The sequence below is a fragment of the Pygocentrus nattereri genome, chromosome 11 (genome assembly GCF_015220715.1).
Source record: "Pygocentrus nattereri isolate fPygNat1 chromosome 11, fPygNat1.pri, whole genome shotgun sequence".
In the NCBI taxonomy this organism is placed as follows: Eukaryota; Metazoa; Chordata; class Actinopteri; order Characiformes; family Serrasalmidae; genus Pygocentrus; species Pygocentrus nattereri.
The window spans coordinates 42810286-42833631 of NC_051221.1; the positions used below are offsets into that span (position 1 = coordinate 42810286).

Here is a 23346-nt window from a genome sequence, read left to right on the forward strand (position 1 = left end):
TCAGAGAGCTTTATATCTGACGCCTTACCACCTCACCTCTAAACATCTATGCTATTAACTGCACCTGCATTACAATTCACCTAGGACTTAGGCCCAATCTCATTTCACCCCTTGCCCCTAGCACTGAGCCCCTAGCGCTCTGTGGGGGGCATTCAGGCCTGGAGGTAGGGTGTCCCAGTTTTCTTTGAGGTAGAGGTGTAGGTCGAAGTGTTGGAGCTCCAAACGGAGATGTTTCAGAGGTGTTATGAGGAAACAAGAAAACAGACACCCACAAACGTACGTAACTAAATTACACACTAAAATTACAATAACCATTGTCTCATCTTAGTTTAATGACGGTTTAATGTATCGTGGTTCTGTTTTACATAACAGCAATAAAAATCATCAGTAGTATGCTAAAGGCTCAGTAGCTAGCTGGCTAAATTTCCCATTCCACTGTTTGTATCTGTAGTGTTATGGTGTGTGTGTGTAAATATTGTTTTAGTGTGTTTCTGTGTGTGTGTGTGTAAATGTTTTAGTGTGTTTCACTGTTTGTATCTGTAGTGTTGTGGTGTGTGTGTGTGTGTGTGTGTGTGTGTGTAAATGTTTTAGTGCGTTTCACTGTTTGTATCTGTAGTGTTATGGTGTGTGTGTGTGTGTGTAAATGTTTTAGTGCGTTTCACTGTTTGTATCTGTAGTGTTATGGTGTGTGTGTGTGTGTGTGTGTGTGTGTGTGTTTCCCTGTCTGCACTGTGCTTCGTGATGGTACACCGTGAGTATCGTGACCAAACGTCTGGTGTAAATGGTGGCGGCTGCGTGTGATCAGATGATGCTGCGCTGAGACGCAGATCGTCCAGTGAAAAGAGGGCGTCCAGTGATGGGCAGGGATAATATCAGCGTCCCCACATCCTGCGCTCCGGCTGCTGAAATATTAATGTTCCCTCGTCACATGGGGGAGGGGGAGGGGGAGGGGGAGGGGGGATGGGGGGTGCCGATGAGTGCAATGAGACGTTGTTCACGTTCCCGGCATGCATTGTGAAGCAGGGAGGTAGCCTGGAGAAAGCTGTGGCACGAGCGCAGGGCTTCCCCCCTCCCGCGAGCGCGCGCACACACACACCGACCGAGGAGCGGACACACACTCTGAGGTAAAGGAAAAGCCTAAATGTAAAATGCTGACTGACGCTTTTGTGTGTACCGTCTGCGGTGTCGGTGTCGGTACCGGAGGACTGAGCTCAGACTGTCACGGTGCCGTGTGTTTGTGGGGATGGAGCGCCTGCCGGCCAGCCGGCCAGCCTCACCGCTCCCTGCGCGTCTTGCCGAGAGAGGGAGTGTATTCGCGCTGAATGGGTTGTGGGGCTGAAGCGTGTCGCTGCGGTATCTGTTCTGGCTTCCAGGCTGCGAGTGGGGAAGTGTGGGATGCGGGGATTCCCTGTCCAGCCTGCCGCTTGCAGACCTCACGCTCATGTGCAACAAATGGAGCGTCGAGCTCTTCGTCGTCCTCCAGCGCTGGTAGCCTCGCAGCACCGCTGTGAGAGCGGTGACTGGGCATGTAGGCTTAGGCTTAGGCTTAGGCTTAGGCTTAGGCTTGCGAGTGCACTTGTTGAGAATCCTATTAGAAAATGATCTCATACTATGAGAAATTTATGTGCTGCATAAAACGCCTATAATAATCTTACAGTCCTAATTGGCTGCGAAATTGTGACTATGATGTGTTATTACTGTTCCTATAATCAGGCAGACATTCGTGAGGTTCTTCAGTAAAGGGATTGGTTCTGTTATGAGTTCTGCGTAGAACCTTTCCGTGCTTGGTTGGTTCTCTGCATGATGAAATCGTTCTTCAGATGGAGAACGTGGTGTGTAGAGTTCTGCTGGACATCGAAACAGTAGAAGAACCCTTTTTGGTGCTGTTATATAACCACTTTCAAAGAGGTTCTACATAGGACCATACACAGTACGTTCTCCACCACCATGCAATAGAACCATTTAAGCGTGAAGCGGTTCTGTATGGAACTCGTGGTTTTAAGTATAACCACTCTCTTCACTAAAGAACCCTTGAGGAACCGTCTCTTTGCTCCTTTTTCATGCGGGCCGGTGCGCTCAGCCGTAGAAAGTGCTGTGTGTTCCCCTCGGCGTGTCATGATATTACACCGTGTGAGACCTGGTGCAGGTCGTGTTCTCTCGTGGCGCCACCTCTGCTGCCCTTTTCACAAATACAATTACCCTTGCTGCTGGTACAGTGTGGCCACAGAGGGCTGCAGCCTGTTAAAGGGGCTAAAGGAGTCAAATAGCCTGTATGTCCGTTGCAGCCATACAAACAAAAGTAAGAGGTGAAATATTTCATTAACTTAAAGAGAATAAATGATAACAGGAGTCCTCAGTCTTTAAATGCTGCAGCTGCCTGGCGATTGTGGCAGCGTTTCACTGTCTAATCTTAGCTGTGATAAGTGTTTTTATCCCATTCTCCTTTAAAATGATGGATGTAACCCTCTGTCGTCTACTCACATTCATCAGCAGTGCCATGGTTTCTGTAGAGCAACTCTGATCCTGGAGATCTACCTTCCCGTGGAGTCGTTCCAACCACGATTTGCTGCACTTGCTGTAGCCAGTTAACTTCACTTCCACTGATTAGCTGGATCAGATGTGTTGTTGGGTAAGGAGGAGGGCAGCGTGTTGGGTGCAGGCATGGCACTGAACTCTGCAGGGGAGTAGATCTCCAGGAGGAGGGTTGGAGACCCCTGCTTAGAGCATTATATGACCCAATAGAACAGTTGCTGACATTTGAACTAAACAGCAAAACAAAGAACCCCTCAGTGCTCCTTCGGAAACCCCACCTCCCCAAATTCATGGATGCACATTGTCCAACATGCCTTGTTAGATGTTTGTAGCCATAGAACCCTTCGCAAACCTCGTACGGACAAATACCGTGAAGTAACCTTAGAGTGAACAGTGACTCGCGTCATACAGCTGACGTGAGCGCACTAGTGGGTTAGCAAGCTGTCTCTCTGTTTCTACAGTTGCTGTTGTGAAGCTCACTAGTTGCGATCGTAAACCTTCACTAACAAAACAAATAATCCTGACCTGTTGATTCTGTGAAACGGCAAAAATGAGTTAATGCCGCCTGTCCAGCAGGAGCCGTGGAAACAAGAAAACGGAGAAGCCCTGATGTACCACGAACCGAAGTGATGCTTTTTTAATCCCACAGCCGGGGAAATCCCACCTCCGCACCACATACACACTAGTGAACACACACACACACACTAGGGGGCAGTGAGCACACTGGCCCAGAGCGGTGGGCAGCCCTATCCACAGCACCCAGGGAGCAGTTGGGGGTTAGGTGTCTTGCTCAAGGACACCTCAGTCATGGACTGTCGGCTCTGGGGATCGAACCGGCAACCTTCCGGTCACAGGGCCGATTCCCTGACCTCCAGCCCACGACTGCCCCCAGCATGTCACCTTTAAAGAAACCCCCCTTCCAGTGATGTATCCTGAAGGCAGAAGGAAGCCAGATAGCTGATGTTATTGCCGTGAATGCATAATATCACATCTGTAGTTGCCTCGACATCAGTGGCTACGCTAACGGTCAGGACTCTTCATTGCCATGGAAGGGAGGGTTGTATGGTGTATTTGCATTATTGTGTGCTGTATGTAATGTATTTGCTTACTGCATGCTGGGTATTGCAGTGCGAGAACACTGATGGATGAAAACACAAAAATGCATAGGTGAAAAAAGCATGTTTAAATTGGGGCCAATCACGGCTGATTATATTACTAATTGATTAATGCAGAGATTAAACACGTAAACACAGTTAATAACAGCAAACATTTATTTTTTCTTCAAGCACATGAAATGTGTAAGGATTAAGACACATATCTGTGATCCCTCTGCTGTGAGTCTCCTCTTTTTAGACAGGAACCTGAGTGCCGGTTGTGCTTTTTTAACTAAGTCTGCAGTTTTAGTAGAAATGGCTCTCATTAAATGAAAGACTATAAATTGAGCTTCAGTGGAAAACATTCTAAATGCACTGATACGTGATTTTCTGAAACTTGGCAAAGCCCTGGCCACTGCACCTTCTGGTCTAGACGTGATGCTCTCAGTGTAGCGTGCAGGCGACTTTGAGGATGCATGTTGTGACCGTACACGTCTCCAGCTGAACGAGGTTATCAGTTACCTTAGACGTCCTTAGACATGAATGATCAGACTCCGTCACTGCTACAGCAGCAGCAGCGCAGTACGCAGAACCCTGAGTCATCTAATCCCTAAAGCATTTGAGGATTCGTACATCTTGTCTGTATTTTTAGCTCACGATGTTTTGGGTCATTGCGGGACAGCACATGCGATAATGGCAAAGGCTTAATTCCACAGTTGCACACATGCAGCGCTCTTCGCACTTTCTGTTAATCTGTTTTGCTTAACGAGAATGAATGTTTCATATTCTTCATTACTCGATGTCACATATTTTAGTGCTAATAAATGGAACTGATTATCCGAGTCTGAAAAGGCGCATGCTGCAAATGCCATCTCTGAAGTGTGGAGGCCTTCGCGGTATTTTCAGTGGCCTCAGTGTCACTTAATTATTCCATTATCATTACATGTATGAGTGATAGGCTTGTTAGTAAGTAGTCCAAAAACAACGGACAGGCATAATATGGGTGGCATGATCCCGGTTGAGCTTCTTGACTTTGAAGGCAATAGATCTCGTTGGGGCATCCAGACTGTTTAGTATCATATTTGCATTCATTTGCTTATCAGTGCCAGTTTAGATCTTTTTTAGATCAGTTTAGAAGAGGCTGGGTGTGTTTGTGCAGTGTCAGCTCTCACTGTCTGCTTATCCTCTTTTAAGTGATTGTCATGAAGCACCATACTCTGTACCATGCTAGCATTAGGTTACCTGTTGGAAGGTAACTTGGCTTCACAGATAGAGGCCGTGTATTAATCCCCCACGAATTGCCATGTCGGTAAATATTCCATTAAATCCTATGGGAAAAGAATACAGAGGCAGTCGAAACGTTTACTTGCATCCTCTGACAAACATCAAGCGCACATCTATCGGCTCTCTTCCAGTATATGGCTTTATGCAGCGATGTTGATCATGGGCTTTAAATTCCCAACTAATTACAGTTTAATTTTCACATTGCATTTACTTCAGATTTGTGGGTGTGAAGAACGTTTTTTAAAGAACCTCCATACAATGTAAAGTTTCTAGGAAGAACCCTTAAATAGTTTTAATAATGAACCCTTTAAACCTTTAGAAGGTTCTTCCTTCTCAGGACTGGGTGTATTTGAGAAGTCTGGTGTAGGTTTGGAAGCTGGATTTTAACAGTAAAAATCAACTAGGCTTTTCTTTTAGTCTGAGAGCAAAATATTGAATTAACGAGGCAGATTGCTGCCTGCTGGTGTTAAGATAAAATTTGGCTTTAGATTGGAACTAAACAAATAAATAAAGTCCATTCACTGGTTTCATTTTCAGAAATATCTAATTCCTAGGGGTGTTAGGATACACAAATGCTCAGCAGGACTCCTGTGGGTCCTGAAAAGCCTGGAAAGTCATAGAAAATAAATGCAAAAATAATCAAATCCAAAAACATCCTTAAATATCATAAAAATACATTGATGGTAGCCTTATCTCTCACAGTACCAGTAAATATGTGTTGTTTTATTCGCAGGATCAGCCAGCATGTGCGCTGGGTTGGTGGCTTTAGCGAGTTCAGTCTTTTAGCAATGTAGACTAAATATCAGTCACAGTCAAGAGTATTGTATTTAACTTTTGGGCTTAATTATTAATTAATTTATTTATTAAATAATTATTTATTTATTAGGGCAGCACGGTGTTATGGTGGGTAGCGCTGTCGCCTCACAGCGAGGAGGGCCTGGGTTCGATTCCCCGGCCGGGTGACTGGGGTCCTCTCTGTGTGGAGTTTGCATGTTCTCCCCGTGTCTGAGTGGGGTTCCTCCGGGTTCTCCGGTTTCCTTCCACAGTCCAAAGACATGCAGTCAGGCCAATTGGACAAGCTAAATTGCCCCTGGGTGTGAGTGACTGTCTGTGTCTGTCTGTCTGCCCTGCGATGGACTGGCGACCTGTCCAGGGTGTATCCTGCCTTCCGCCCGAAGACCGCTGGGATAGGCTCCAGCACCCCCCCGCTACCCTGACGGAGAAGCGGCTTAGAAAATGGATGGATGGATGGATGGATGGATGGATTTATTTATTATCTCTATTTTTGCACTGGATGAGTCATGAGTTGGTTTACATACACTTAATAATCCTGTTAATCAATGGTCACGTAAAGCTTTTAGATTGGAGTAAGTCTGATTTAGAAATCTGATAAAGGGAATTTAATATTAATTTATCAATAATTAGGTTTCTCAATTATTGTAAACTCTTATCCAGATTTCTTTTGGGTTTCTCAGTCTGTGTGTGTGAAAACACTGCACTACCGCAAATAAGCAAGCAGTGCTTGTAAAGTGGCGCTGAAACCAACTACACGGCAGATGAAATTAAGAATTTAAATATTCTTCATCTTCTAGATGATATTTGATCACATTTTCAAAGAAAATGCCTTGAAAGCTGTTTTATGTTACGTTAACGTCACATGGTCTTCTGTGAGTTTACTGAACGGTTGCAAAGCGGATATCCGATTACGTGTAGACCGGATTTTTCCGTTATCTGATTTATCAAGCGTAAATGCTCATTTTAAATGTGTTGATCGGATTCCTCACAGAATCTGATTTTCTGCGTTTATCAGATGATTATATGCATATAAACACACTCAAACTTTGTGTGAGTCTCTGATTGTATACTGCACAGACCTCAGAGTAGCTCGTCTTCGTCTTTCAAAATAATAAACAGTGCAACTGAGCTATAAACAGAGATGAAACCTTCCAGCATGTTCCCATTTTCAGGAGTGACTCCGGTTGGGTTCGAGATTGTTTTGTGGAAGGAGAACAACCCAGCAATTTTACGTAAAGTGCAAAATCTATTTCGGCTGCCTTAAAACTCTCTTCCCGCTGAGATCAGCGCCTCAGTGCTGCCTGTGAATGTGTACTCGCATGTCTGTTATGCTGGTGGTTGCATGTGGAAAATATGTAGCGCAGATGGTGCACAGTTACCAGCCACACATACATATTGCGCATCATAAGAAACTGCGAAAGTGAAGTGTTGCCATACTGTTGACTGCAAAGTTGACAGAGTTCTCTAACTTTTGTTCAGTCTGTCTTTAGCAGCCACCACCCCACTCTGCTACACATCAGTGCATACACTTAGAAAATGATGGAAGTGAAACATAACCGACACTCAGGAAGCCCCAGACACTCATCATGGCTACGCAGAGATGAAATTATTATACCCCTTTTCATTGCTCATACACAGGCACTATAAAAATGCTCATTATAAAATTTACTGTTGGGTTATTCATTATGTTGTGGGACGTCAGGGAAGATGTATTTGTGCAGGGCCTTACTCTAACGTTGGAAAGCAGAAGGATGTATTCCATTAAAATTCTCATATATTTCCATATATTTTTATTTTACTACAGCAAACAGGTACATTGGATTGGGATGATAGCATTACTGTTACTGAGTGTTGACTGGTAAGCTAATCAGCTCATTGGCTGAGTGAAGCGGTTCACACTCACCACCATCATAAACGTATATAAGGTGCTGTTAGACCTATAGCTTGAGTTCAGAACAGCTCAAATATAGAACATCAGAACATCTGATGCATTCTGCCCATGTGTGGTATGAAACCACCGCCTGAGCCTAAATCTCTCCACCATCTCAGGGCCTTGTGTATGTATAAACGCAGAATGTGCCTCTGTACTTTAAACATATACATTTGAGAGAAGACTTATGCTTTGCTCACAGACTCAACCAAAAAGTTGGTGGTGAGATCAGAAATGCGTCTGATTATGCATTCTGCTCGCGAGAAAACTGATCAAAAGACGATGAAGAAAATGTTTTTATTGGCTGAAGATTTTAGGTTGGTTCTAATTAATTTATTCATAATGTGAGATTTATTCAGATTCCTTTCCGCCTCCTCTGCGTGCCCTCTGCTTAACCCTGGTTATCCCATTCAGCTGCGCTGGACTCTCCTCCTGTCCAGTTACTCTCTCCTCACCTTAACACAGCTGCAGAGCCTGAATGTGTGCCAGGCCAGATATCCATTACTGCTTTTTCACGGAAAGCTGCCAAATAAGCCTGCGTGCAGCCTGGTTATCTTTACAGCAGCCCTGACTCAGGACCCAGTACAACAGGGTGGCTGATTTAATAACCCCTTTCACCAGTGACAGCGCTAGAGCGATCCTGCCTCTTCTTCCTCCTTCTTAATTGTCGGTAGTGCTTTGGCCTCGTATACTACCCTCTGGGAGTGCGCATTGTAGCTGTCAGGCTCACATCTGAACCTCCACTACTGGCAATGAAGGCTAAGCAGAAGAGAAGTGTGTGTGAGAAAGAGAGAAATATGAGTGAGAACAATGAGAGGGGCTTGAAGAAGTGAATCTGACTGCACATGCATAGTTCCTGTGGAAAGCATCAGTGGGCAGAGTTCATCAGAATGTGCTGCTGATCAGGATTTCCTATTGATTATTGTAATGCACTGATGAAGGTGATGATGCAAATTTTTGCCAGTTTAAGGTTTTCAGGCTACACTCACCAGCCACTTTATTAGGTACAGCTGATCAGCCAATCACACGGCCGCAGCTCACTGCATTTAGGCCTGTAGAGGTGGTCAAGACGACTTGCTGAGTGCAGACCGAGCATCAGAACGGGGAAGAAAGGGGATTTAAGGGGCTTTGAACGTGGCGTGGTTGTTGGTGCCAGACGGGCTGGTCTGAGTATTTCAGAAACTGCTGATCTGCTGGGATTTTCACACACAACCATCTCTAGGGTTTACAGAGAACGGTCCGAAAAAGAGGAAACATCCAGTGAGCGGTCAGTTGTGTGGACGAAAACGCCTTGTTGATGTGAGAGGTCAGAGGAGAACGGGCAGACTGGTTCCAGATGATAGAAAGACAACAGGAACTCAAATAACCAACCAGAATCTCTGAGGAACGTTTCCAACAGCTTGTTGAAAGACTGCCATGAAGAATTAAGACAGTTCTGAAGGCAAAAGGGGGTCCAGCCTTTTACTAGCAAGGTGTACCTAATAAAGTGTTTTCAGATGTTAAACTTTATCATGCGCATCACTGAAAAAGAGGAAACCCACCAGCAGGATCTTATAAATTCATGTGTTCATAGTTTGTAGTTTTGAACTGCTTGAATATGTTGTGAAATGTAATGTAAGGTATTACAGGGTGCATGTATATGAAATGAAAGGTTATGTTAAACTAGATTTAGGCTGAACAGCGATGCAGCCGACAGGCTAACAGACTTCTCTGGTAACAATCAGAATATAATAGAATTTTACTGTAAAACTTCAGTGTCTGTTAAAAGTTTGACTGCATCATTTGTCTGAGCTTAAGTAAAGCTGGTGTAATTGGCTTGGCACAAACATTTTAACAAGCTGTAGAAATGTTGGAAATGAGCATTACTGTAACGGTGCTACATATAAAGGCTACTTGTGAAGTAAGGATTTCAGAGTCTCTGCTATGTAACGATACGTGCAGCTGTGAAAAGTTAATGAAATAACTATTTCATTTTCCTCACACGTCCACATAGTTTTTGTATTATAGTCCATGCATGATAACTAAGCTGGAAACGCGGCCGATTTTACAGTTGCTGTTTTTGTGATGTCATAGAAAACAACCTGTTTATATATCTGCCTATTCAGCCTACAGCCATTTAGCCTTGCCCATTCATGCATAATATAAATTATAAGGAGTGTTTCATCCCAGTCGGCGTTTTAAATGAGGCCGGTCAGGGCATTCAGTCAAAACAGAGGCTATTTATATGTATTGGTTTTAAAAGCACAGTAACAACAAGAACCTGTTTAATTCTAAGGGATCAAATGTGATTGGACAGTGGTCTGGGAAAAATGAATTATAGATGTTTTTGGTACATAAAGCCAAACAAACATTCTAAGTGATTCTCAAGGAAAAAGATAAAGCACAAAAAGAATGTAGGATATGGACTACGCGTAAAAAGGTCTGAACACAAGTGTCTTGCCGTGTTTATTGTATGTTTTTGTTCAGTTAAACCAATTTTTATTGAAAAAATGAATGACCATGATTATTCAGTACAACTGTGTTTCCGTCTTGCATGCAGCTTTATTGTAATGAGCGTTAGAATGCAGAACTTTAGCGGCGCTGTGTCTGTTATGGGCCTTGTATCACTGATGCTGGGCCATACGGTGTGAATGGAAAGATAAAAGTGAGAGAGTGTCACGTCTTGCCAAGTTACGTTTCTCAGTGACGTCACTCTTCCCTGGGTATTTATTCTCCTTGCACAGTTACGCTGCATATATGTGCTTGTTCAGTGAGGCCTGTCAAAGCTCTCTGTTAAGGCTGTGGCCTGAACGCTCCAGTTTACATCTCCCCAAATCCCTGGTTATGCAATTGTATGTCTTCGCCACTCAGATCAAACAGAATCTCTCACTTTCATCACCCGCCGCACAAACCAGCGCTGTATCAATTAGCACCTTATCACACGCCTTCCTGTAAATGTCTTTATCTTCCTCCTCCAGCTCCCTGCAGCTCCCCACCGCTTTCTTTTTCAGGGCTATTTAAAGTGTCATAACCCACTCTATTTCTCTAATCACACCGGGTTTCAGCCGGTCAGAGGACGCCACTCTTCTCCTCTCCTCTCCGCGCGTAAAGCCTCTCGGATAGTGAGAGTTTAATGCGCATTAGAGCAGACGGCGGCTGGAAGCAGAATCTGAAGAAGCTCCATCATCTTCCTGCTGCTTCTCATTCAGAGCCATGGCTAAGGGCTGCAAATCTTCAGCTGCTTGCATCTCTTCCTCATAAATCACTGCTTATGCAACTGCTGCTTGTCTTTCCTTTAGCTTTCTTTTTGGTATTGTTCTGTTTTTTTGCACCCACTGTCTCTCTCTCTCGCTGTCTCGCGTAATTTGAGGGGAGAAATTTGGATTTCGCAGTTATGATGCCTTGTGCTTCACGCCCAACAGCTTCTGCTGCAGTCAATTTAAATGATCGTTATATGTCGTGGCACAGAATCGTTTTTCTTGCAGAGCAGCAGGAAGCCCATAATGAATGTATGAAGTATTACGGATCGTTTTCCCCCTCAGATATACAATCATATGGCTCCCCGGACAAGTTACATGTTTTTCTAAGATTAAGTGACACTTTTTAATCCCACAAACAGGGAAATTTCACCTCCGCATTTAACTCAACCATGAAGTGAAGCACCACATACACACTAGTGAGCGCACGCACACACACACACACACACACACACACACACACACACACACACACACACACACACGGGTGCAGTGAGTACTGTCGACGCTGGGGATTGAACCGGCAGCCTTCCGGTCACAGGGCCAATTCCCTAACCTCCAGCCCACGACTGCCCCCATGACTGCTTAATACAGATCAACTGCTCGCCTACAAACATTAGGAATGTGCGTTTGTGCTTTAGATGAAATTCTACAGATTTTTTTTAAATTACTGAAATTGTGTAAAAGATAATTAAAGACAAATAGAACAAAGAAAAGGAATATAATCCCTGCCTACCCTAAAGAAGTTGGTAAAAAAGTAAACAGTTTGTTGATATGAAAATGAGGGCAAGGCCATCCACATAGGACAGGAAGCGTTTCTAGTGGGACTAAAAGCTTACCATTTGATTTGCTCTAGAGGGAGAAATGGCATCATATCTCTTCTCCAGTGTCCAGAAAGAGGAGAAAGACAGCTCTACCAGTTTAGTAAAAACAGTGCCTTACTGTAAGAGAAGCCTATGTTGTTGGTTTGGCCTTTCCACTGGATGAAGACCGGCATTCTGTAATGACACAAAACTAACCAACGAGTGGAGTGGGTTCCATATGAACGATGCTTCAGATGTCTGAATTGTGAGCAATTCTTATATTGTTTGTGTCGATTTATGAGCACGTTTGTTTTTACATGTCCATTTTCCAGCATCTCTTTTTCGCTTAAAATTAAAAGCTGTTTTGCTACTGCTGATATATGTAAACCACCTTTTTGTGCTTCATTCAGAAGGAACTCTAAACCATCTTCACTGTGAATGTGTGGGGCTGGATAGGTGGATGTATGTAAATGTGGCTTTTCATGACATTCTTACGAAAACAATGAATTTGAAATGGGATGTTTCTGCAGGTTATTTTCCACTTATGGACTGGGGAGCAAACTTTTTGAAGTGTTAACAAATGTTTGCCTATTATATCAAATGCTCTTATTCCAAAACAGCAAGGAAATTTGGGTTCTCCAATATGGGGCCTTTAAAGCACACAGAGCAGTGAGTCAAGCTTCAGCTGAATCCAGAAGAGATGTATACCGTAGAGTAAAGACATCCTGCTACAATCTTCAGCTGAAATTGCCTCTGCAGGGTGGCGCATCTCCAGTAAGTTTGGGCACCAGGCGTTTCGAATTGAGTTTAAAAATAGTAAAGTATCACATCAAGGCTCGTCTTTCAGTGAGGATCTTTTGTTGGCCTTCCTGAAATCTATTAAACCCTAAGGCTGTCTGTGCACTCCAACAGTTTAGGCAATTAGGGGGTTATTGATTCAGATGCCCACAAATGTTTACCCCTGCAGCTTCACATTTAACTCCATCCAGTCGCTGCTTGTCCAGCTGTGCTAATTTGTTTATTCCTGTGGGTGATGCTTGGGGACCTTGAGTAATATCATTTTCTGAAGGACTTCATGTAAAATTTAAGTGCTGAAATGTGTAAACAGACTGAGATCAATGTGCAGTTAGATTACTGCACTTAGTAAAGTTGGACCTCCAAAGATTTTCACTAGTTAACTTGGAAGCTCAGTAGCAGCTGCCCCAGCAAATCCCCCTTTACTGCTGGTTCATTTTTCCTCTCCATTCATTCTTCTATCAGTAGCTTATTATTTCTAATTCTAATGTCATTTATAGGTCGGAAGTCATTCTACCAAACCTCCAGATGGTTTTGGATCAACGTCATGTTTCCATCAAATTTCAGTGATTTTATGAGAATAATATTTTTATATATCAGCCACTTAATTAGGTCTGTTGTTCAGTGGTCAGGACCTCCACAGAGCAGGTACTGTTTGGGTGGTGGATCATTCTCAGCACTGCAGTTACACTGATGTGGTGGTGGTGTGCTAGCGTGTGTTGCACTGGTACAAGTGGATCAGACACGGCAATGTTGTTGGAGTTTTTAAACACCTCCATGTCACTGCTGGACTGAGAATAGTCCACCAAGCAAAAATATCCAGCGTCCTGTGGGCAGCGTCCTGCGACCACTGATAAAGAACCAGATAATGACCAACATCAATTGTGCAGCAACAGATGGTCTCCTGTCTCTGACTTTACATCTACAAGGTCAACCTTCAAGGTAGGAGTGTCTAACAGAGTGGACAGTGAGTGGACACAGTAAAGAGAAACCTCCGGCAGCACTGCTGTATCTGATCCACTTTTATGTTACCACCACATCGGTGTCACTGCAGTGCTGAGAATGATACACCACCCAAATACTACCTGCTCTGTGGTGGTCTTGACTATTGAATAGCAGGGTGGAGTGGGCAGACAAAGCCTTTAGAGTTGGACTACAGTGTGCAGTTGTGGAACTATAAAGTGGACCTATAAGGGCAGTCGTGGGCTGGAGGTTAGGGATCCAGCCTTGTGACCGGAAGGTCGCCGGTTCGATCCCCAGAGCCGACAGCACATGACTGAGGTGTCCTTGAGCAAGACACCTAACCCCCAATTGCTCCCCGGGCGCTGCGGATAGGGCTGCCCACCGCTCTGGGCAAGTGTGCTCACTGCACCCTAGTGTGTATGTGGTGTTTCACTGCCCAGATGGGTTACATGCGGAGGTGAAATTTCCCCGTTGTGGGACTAATAAGGGTCACTTAATCTTAATCTTATAAAGTAAGCGGAGCTGATAAAATGTACTAGAATGTACACGAGAACTTGATGAAGTGGTCGCTCAGTGTGTATGAAGGCAATAAATGCCCTCTGTGCCTTTCTGCTTATGTGTAACGTTGCATTGCATAAATTCACAAACAGTAAAAGTCTATAGCCTCTGCCCACGTGGACAGATCCTTATAAATTACTGTTCATATGTGCAATAATAACAATTGTGTGTGCAATAACTCAAAAGAACTTAATTTAAATAATTGTAACTGCTTTATACCTGATGTTCCATATTACTATCACAATCACCGCCACCTTACTATATTCTTAAGTACTTAGATCCTGTCTACATACTGTACATTTCTCTATATTGTCTTAAATTATTAGTGAAGTGTTTATTTTTACATAACTGTAACAGCTGCAATTTCCCCCTGGGATCAATAAAGGAATCTGAATCTGAAATATAGGCACCTGCCGAGTCTAAATCTGTTCTTTTATTATACTAGGTGACATACAGCCTATATAAAAAGAACAGAACTAACCGTTTTTACATGTCAGGAATGTTATGTTAGGGTTGAAACACAACAATAGAAATATTAAAATAGTGGTTCTGTTGAATATTTTATTCTGTTTCTGAGCATTTTAGCTTTACGTGAACATAAAAGAATAAATACAATATAAAAATACAACCATATAAAAACAGAAGGACAGATGGAAAATCGACACTGAATGCCTCATCCCACAGCCCCTCACCCCTCAAACATGCCAGTTCCATCATGGCATCTCAGACCAGATTTGTTTTATGTGAAAATTAACATTCACCATAGACAAATCTCTCTCAAAAACAAGTCCACAAAAGCCTGACCTGGTAAAATCGAGGATAAATATGTAAATTTTTATTAATCCCTGCATAGAAGCAATTTCAGGGCTGTGCTCGTGCATCATGATGTGTTTACCTGCAGGCCAAGCAGGCTTAGACTGGAGTAAATTATATTTTGATGAAGCCGAGCTAATACTGACCTCTATTGGTGTATTTTTGTCTATGTTATAAATGATTCCACATGTGTCTAAATTGTGGAAGTAGAATTTAATTTCTCTTTAACACACCAGATTTACCACGGTAGAGGTGGTGCCACACACAGGTGCACCAGAAGACTCAGGGCTTTCCTCCCTACTTTGCCATGTCAGTCTAAATTAGACAAAGATAGTCATCTTTCATGTGAAGTTGGCCAGTTCAAGCTTCTCTCTGCAGCCCATTCTTCAAATACTGTGGCATGTGTGATGTTATTATTGTAGATGTCTTTGTTTGCCAGAATTCTGCTCAGACTTTGCTGTTTAGTCGCCTTGAAGCTTGTAAGAACGTTCTGAATCGCAAGTTTTCACTTTGTTCCATTCCACAGTTTCAGTTTGACATTTTCCATTTGTGTCCATTTGTGCTTGTGAAATTTCCATGCCAGCAGTGCCTCGAGATTTTAGTCCGTTTCTTTGATTTCTTCCTTTCAATTTCAATGTCCTGGATTTATTCAGTTTACTTAATTTACTGGGAGGGTGTGAGAAAGTATGTCCTTCAAAAATGTACTTAACTATTTATTTCTGATGATCATCATTCTCAGCACAGTACTGACACCAACATAATAGTATCGTGTTGGTGGGAGTTTTTATAGATTTTGACCAATAATAAAACAATTGTGCTTTCCTTCTCTCCCTGTTTCAGCCTCTCCTGACCATCACCAGCACCACCATGAACTACCTGCGCAGGCGTTTGTCGGATAGCAGCTTTGTAGCCAACCTGCCCAATGGCTACATGATGGACTTCCAGAGGCCCTCCAGCTCCAGCAGCTCCACCAGCTCCCCAGCCTCACCCGCCACAGAGAGGAGGCAGCAGCCTGCTCAGCCAGCCCAGCCAGCCCAGCCCCAGGCCCCACCTGCCGCCTCTGGCAGTTTCCTCAGCTCTTTCTCCAGCGTGGTGAAAACAGCTCAGATAGCCAGCGCAGTACAAGCCAAAGCTGCAGCTCATGGGGAGGCTGCCTCCGCTGTTGCGCCAACAGCCAGCCCTGCTGCTCCAGCCAAACCTGCAGTCCGCAAACCCAAAGTGCTGTTGGTCATCGATGACGCACACACAGATTGGTAAGAGCTGTTCTGGATACAGTTGTGAAATGACCAGCTCAGAAGCTATTTACACTTAGACATGCTTTAGTCTGACTACATATCACACTGAAAAATGATATACGTTTTTAATGCTTAGTGTAACAGGTAAGTTCATGGAAAAAATGGGCACATGCACACTCATATAAAGATGTTGTATATGTACACTATATTGCTGAAAGTCTTCACTCCCCCATCAAAATCACTGAATTCAGGTGTTCCAGTCTCTTCCATGGCCACAGGTGTATAAAGCCGAGCCCCTCGGCCTGCAGACTGCTTCTACAGACATTAGTGAAAGAATGGGTCGCTCTCAGGAGCTCAGTGAATTCCAGCGTGGTACCGTGATCGGACGCCACCTGTGCAGCAAGTCCAGTCGTGAAATTTCCTCACTACTAAATATTCCACAGTCCACTGTCAGTGGGATTATAACAAAGTGGAAGCGATTGGGAACGACAGCAACTCAGCCACGAAGTGGTCGGCCACGCAAAATGACAGAGCGGTCAGCGGATGCTGAGGGGCATAGTGCGCAGAGGTCACCGACTTTCTGCAGAGTCAATCACTACAGACCTCCAAACTTCATGTGTCCTTCAGATCAGCTCAAGAACAGCGTAGAGAGCTTCATGGAATGGGTTTCCATCGCCGAGCAGCTGCATCCAAGCCTTACATCACCAAGCGCAATACAAAGCGTGGAATGCAGTGGAGTAAAGCGCCGCCACTGGACTCTAGAGCAGTGGAGACGAGTTCTCTGGAGTGACCAATCACGCTTCTCCGTCTGGTTATCCCATGGATGAGTCTGGGTTTTTCTCTGCCAGGAGACGGTACTTGTCTGACTGCATTGTGCCGAGTGTAAAGTTTGGTGGAGGGGGGATCATGGTGTGGGGTGTTTTTCAGGAGTTGGGCTCGGCCCCTTAGTTCCAGTGAAAGGAGCTCTTAAAGCTTCAGCACCAAGAGATTTTGGACAATTTCACGCTCCCAACTTTGTGGGAACAGTTTGGGGACGGCCCCTTCCTGCTCCAACATGACTGCGCACCAGTGCACAAAGCAGGTCCATAAAGACGTGGATGAGCCAGTTTGGTGTGGAAGAACTCGACTGGCCTGCACAGAGTCCTGACCTCAACCCCATAGAAGACCTTTGGGATGAATTAGAGTGGAGACTGTGAGTCAGGCCTTCTCGTCCAACATCAGTGTCTGACCTCACAAATGCTCTTCTGGAAGAACGGTCAAAAATTCCCATAAACACTCCTAACCCTTGTGGAAAGGCTTCCCAGAAGAGCTGAAGCTGTTATAGCTGCAAAGGGTGGGCCGACATCACGTTAAACCCTATGGATTAAGAATGGGATGTCACTCACATTCATGTGCATCTGAAGGCAGACGAGCGAATACTTTTGGAAATATAGTGTATGTGTGTGTGTGTGTGTGTGTGTGTGTGTGTGTGTGTGTGTATGTCTGCTAACTGCAGTAATTAGCATTCTGTTGTGTAATTGACAGTTATTCAATCATTCAACACATGGTTTAATCTAAATATGAAAATCATTTGACAACACAGAGTAACACAGTTTCCAGTTTTCACCGTTGACTTCCAGTGAGCACAACGACTACATGTTCCATACAAAGATAGTATATATCATGTGTGTCATATATACAGTCAGTGGTCCAGCTCCTCCACGACTGTAGCTTTTTGCTCTCACTCATACTATATGCTATAGCTTTCCACTTTATTGCTTTTGTTAGTTTGATGCTTGTTGATTATTCCAAAGGTCTTCTGCTAGCATTGTCCAGCATAATCTGCTGAATGTTTTGCTTTAAAACCCATTTAAACTCTATATTTGAGTGAAATAGGGCACAATCATGGATTCAGACACAGCAAAAAAGCAATTAATTATTGCAATTAATGACAGTTATTCAAGACAGCTGTTATTTTCCACAGTAGTTTATGGTACAACAAACAAGGTAGGAAAAAGCAGAGAACATTGTCATGGGTCTTATAAAGAAAACAATTTGTAACTTCTAACCGGTGTTATGAATTGGATAGTTCTAAAATCTGATTGGCTGAGCCATGTCCAAATCCGTTAAAATACACGATATACGCCCTCCTATGAGTTCCTCACAGCAAGTGAATTCTGAAATCGTTAATACAGGGTGGGCCATTTATATGGATACACCCAAATAAAATGGGAATGGTTGGTGATATTAACTTCCTGTTTGTGGCACTTTAGTTTATGGGAGGGGGAAAACTTTTCAAGATGGGTGGTGACCATGGCGGCCATTTTGAAGTCGGCCATTTTGGATCCAACTTTAGTTTTTTCCGTGGGAAGAGGGTCGTGTGACACGTCAAACTTACTGAGAATTTCACTAGAAAAACAGTGGTGTGGTTGGTTTTAATGTCACTTTATTATTTCATGAGTTATTTACACGTTTCTGACCACTTATAAATGTGTTCAGAGTGCTGCCCATTGTGTTGGATCATCAGTGCGGCCTCTTCTCCCGCTCTTCACACACTGAGAGCAACACCGCAGAAGGAATGCCAGCACAGGCTTCCAGTATCCGTAGCTTCAGGTGCTGCACATTCACAGCATAGACAACCTGCCTTCAGATGACCCCAAAGATAAAAGTCTAAGGGGGTCAGATCGGGAGACCTTGGGGGCCATTCAACTGGCCCAGGATGACCAATCCACTTTCCAGGAAACTGTTCATCTAGGAATGCTCGGACCTGACACCCATAATGTGGTGGTGCACCATCTTGCTGGAAAAACTCAGGGAACGTGCCAGCTTCCAAAGAGGATTGGTCGTCCTGGGCCAGTCGTGCACTATGTAGGGAGCAGGGAGTGATTTGTGATTCAGCCCCAGCGTGATATGAGGGTGCCTTAGGATTTGTGCTATAAAAGACTCGCTGTGGTAGTTTGGTGACCAAAAAGTCCTTAGATTTTTGCATGCAACAATGCTGTGTTATGATATGTTTGTTATTATATGACAAAAGCTACAAAGATCATAACATTTTCACAGTACACACTGACGGGTGACAAAACATTCTTCTCAGGACAGTCCATGGTTGCTTGGCAATGGTACCATACTCTGAATGAGCCACATTTCTTGACAGAATAACTGTTTTTTATTATAAATGATAAATTATTTTATGAAATAAGGACTTTAAGCTCGTTAATACTTTTCCCTGTTCATTGCCTTAATATACATGCATGTCTAAACAGTAAGACCTTGGTTTTGACTCTGTTGAGAAAATGAATCAAATGAAAAATGAAGCATTTTTAGACTACAAGCAGTTCATCAGTTAGAGCAGAAATTTATAACTCAGTGATGCTCCTGCTGTTATTAGCTTGCCTGGCTAATGAGCCATGCTTCATGCTTTGTTTGGCTAATGCAGAAAGCTTCAGAGATTCAGCCTGAAATTAGCTAAGGGTTTAATGCTTTACATAACCGTAAAAGTACAAAACATTGAAATGATGCATCACTTTGTTTTCTCTTATGCGTGACAGGTGATGTGAAGCACAGTCCTTATGCTTGACTTACACACTTAATAATACAGACAACCTTCTTACTTAGAAGACGTCCTCTTTATTTTCCTCACAATGACAGAGGTGAACGATTTGATTTCTTCTTGTACAGCCTGGTCATTTCTCTAAGAGCTTCACAGAAGTACCTACTCTTCTCTCCGCAGGCTGAGAGGCTGCATGACTCTGTATGACTCAGAGAGCTGCCGCCAGTTCCCCCCGACCAGCTCAGCTCACTCACGGTCTGATTACCTCTGCTTCCTCAGACCAGTAACTTTGCTGCAGTGGCTTCCTCAGGAGTCTCATACTCTTAAACAGAGCACTGTGTGGCCATCTGTGCCTGACAACATCCACAACGATAAAACAAACGTTTTTTCTGCTGCCCTGGTGTAAGGTAGATGATTTGTAAAGTGTGGACCTAAAAAGTCCTAGCACATGGCACTACCACCAGGCTCTACTTTGCTTGCTTGCTATTAGCCGAAGGGTCCTGAAGTCCCATCTTCATGTTGATGCTTAATGTTTTTGGACTTTCCTCCAAAGCAGACTCTAACAGAAGTTACTTGGTCTTGCTTCATGCTTAGATGATGCATCATGGAGCTACAGCAGGTTTTGCCCCTAGGTCCCAGGTCTAAACACAGAAGTTCACCATTACCTCTTATCTAGTGATAGCTGTGGCGTTCCATTGTAGTGGATCTACAGCTGATTCTCCATGTAGCTCTAGCACCTTATAGGTGCTGTTGACCTTGCCTGCTGGATTCCATATATGAATAAGCCTTCCCTGAGTTTTTCAAGTGTAGGGTGTAGATGCACGGATGAGAAGGCCAAGGTGCACTTGATGCATCCTCATCTTAGTCTGAGTGCTAGTCACATTGTGCCGTTTGCTCTAATATGCAGAACTGGCTGCCAGAGGACCTCTTGATACTTCCCTTTCGGTGCTCTATTGCCCAAGAATGTAGCCCTAAAAGTTTGCTTTAGGCTGCTCATGGTCATCATCAGATGTGGTTGCCTCAGCAGGCACCTCATGTAGAGCAGGCCACATTTGGAGGCTATGAAAATTTGCCCTTAACTAGTCAGTTGAGACACTTGCTGCCAGTGCTGTTGTAACGCTGTCTGCTGATCAGAAGTCATGAATACGTTTTTCTCATTGAGTTCATTCAGCCATTGAACATGGGTGCTCTGACGAAGACCTGGCCTCTATAGATGTGTCGTCTTACTTTGGAAATAAAACAAAGAATTCAGGATTGCCACCTTGTTATACTAGTGGCTCCGTTTCTAGACCAAAGTTCCCACTGATGCTGTCCCTGCTAACAGGCTCACCGCAGGACCTCCCAGGCAAGGGGGCACCTCCAGTCTTAGCTGGGAGATTAAGTGATGCACTCACGCTCAGGTCTCCTTTGCTATTGATTGTTATTTTTGTGGCTGCTGGGCCAGAGTCAGTCCTGGTGGACGGTGATGGACTGTCATTGGATAGATGAGTGCTCAGCTTTCGTGCTGCTTCAGTTTTTGCAGAGTCTGCTGTATAAAATTTTGTTTCTCATTCAGGTTTCAAGTTTGCATAGCTGCTGTTTTTGCTTATCACACGACTGTGTGTGTGTGTGTGTGTGTGTGTGTGTGTGTGTGTGTGTGTGTGTGTGTTTTATTCTTAAAAGGGGAGCATTTGGATATTTTTTAACGTAAAAAGTTGCAGAGTCATGTATTTCACGGGAAAAGTGAAGTAAACCCAGATTGACGACGTCTTTGGTCATGTTTTAAAGAAGAGAGGACCAGGTATCACGGTGGCAACATGACATAGGCTGTCTATATAGAATACCCACTGACTTGCTCAGCCTATCCAAACTACACAACAGAGGAGGTGTTTCTAATATGTTCACGTTGGAAGTGGCATTGATCGACTTGGAGTAAAAAAACGGAGATCCTTACTGAAGTTGCAACGCTAAATGACTTGCAGTGAATGAGAGCGCATGGCAGTGCCCGTGCAGTGGCGATGTAGCCATGCCCAAAATATCAAATCAAACTTTGTGGTTTCGTGTTTGACTTTAACGTTGTCTTTCAGTGTTTGAAGTCTCTAAAAAGTGATATACATAATTGTTTGGCCTATTTAATGACTTTTTCTAATTGGATTGGAACGACTGGCTGAACAAAACATCAACAGGATGATACATTTTCAGTTTTGTCTACAAATTTTGTGCACATCGATGTTCTTTAGGGGCAGTTTGATCCCAGGCTGTTTTAGCTGTATGAAGCATAATATCAACATTATATATTTATTTGTTTTGGTTGTTTTGGATAGAAAAACATCCCTCTGCTTTAAGGCCATAACCTGGCATAACCATACCTGTGATGATGTGCAAGAACCGCTTGCCTTTGGTGTTTAACTTGTTTCTGCGCAGTAGAATCCACTTGAGGCTTGCTGCCACAAGCAGATCTCATACAGAATTCACTGAAGATCTCTTTGTAGTATCAACATGTGGGAGATCTACAGATCTAGTTCTGTGGTCTTGGTCCCGATGTTTCCGCTTGCTCGGCATCATGCTTTCTCCAATGTGGAATTTTCGAGGTCTCCTGTGTATGTAAATCAGCAAACTGAATTGGAGTCCGTCACAGATGAGCAATGTTCCCTGTTATTTCAGTGGAGCATTTCAGACTTGACTGCTGACATTCATTAGACAGATCAATTACTTGTTTTCTCCGGTGGCAAGAATAGAGAGCTGCCTCTGATGGAAAAGAGGCTTTTACACTGGGTGTTTAGATCATTTCTACGGTTTCTATGGTAAGTTCATCCAGAGGTCGGCAATCTGGTGGATGTATGTGCAGCAGTTACTTGTTTCTGTTTCTGGTGCAACAGAGTTAGTGTGGCCTTTCTTATATAGATATACGTGGCTGTATATCAACCACCCTATGGGGTTCATAGACATTCGTAACCAGTAATTCATGGTTATCAGCAGCTAGCAGTGCACGGCTGTTTGTGTTTGAGTCAAGCAGTTATAATTTTTCTTTTTCAGGGAGAATTAAAGAGCTGCTACTTAAAATTCTGGGTAACACTTTACTGAAGGGCCGCATTCGTTAGGCTCCCTAATACCTACACAGGCCTTTCATAAACTGTCCTTAACCTATATAAACATTCCTACAAGCAAGTTGTCATAAAGGCTGGTTTTATAGATGTCAGTGTCATTACATCTCAGTAAGGATTACCAACTTTTATGTGGAACCTCTAAGCAGTTTTCCCTGATTTTCTCTCTTTTGGCCTCTGTTTTCATGTCATTGACCACGGTGCTTAACTAAAGTTGTTCAAGGATTGCTTTAGAATGGCACACTAGTGCCTTAAAAATAGTTCTTATGGATCCATGGACTTAATAGTTAATCAGCTTCTTGTGCTCTGAAGCACTTAAATGAACATTTTAACAAATCTGCTTCACCTCCTGATGTTTTTTTGTTTTTTTTCCCCCCAAATAAACAGCTCAGAAATTGCTTGCAGCTCTGCTAGGTGAAGAAGAATCTCCTCTGCAGCTTACAGGAACTTTCACTGCTGTGGACCACTATTTAAAAAAAAAAAGCCCTTGGGTTTGTCTCAAGTAACGAGTGTCAGTTGAGCCAATTCTCTTAAGCTGTAAACAAGACTTTTTGTGTGGTTTTGTGCGCAGTTGACATATGAATAGAATATGCTGGTGTACTGTTATAAGAACAAATAATACAGGAATGAGACGTGTTTGCATGTTTTCATTAAGACGCAATGCGATTGTGATAATTTGGTAATAGAGCAATACAG

The 23346-nt window shown here is 43.6% G+C and overlaps 1 protein-coding gene across 1 annotated transcript in view; it reads left to right on the forward strand.

The window, feature by feature from the left end:
- The first annotated feature begins 969 nt into the window (after positions 1–969).
- syn3 (synapsin III) overlaps positions 970–23346 on the forward strand; it is a 163790-nt gene continuing 141413 nt past the window's right edge. The window contains exons 1-2 of the mRNA XM_037542375.1: positions 970–1124; positions 15644–16056. Coding sequence (XP_037398272.1) covers positions 15671–16056 — 386 coding nt within the window. The 5' untranslated portion in view covers positions 970–1124; positions 15644–15670. The remainder of the gene's footprint in view (positions 1125–15643; positions 16057–23346) is intronic.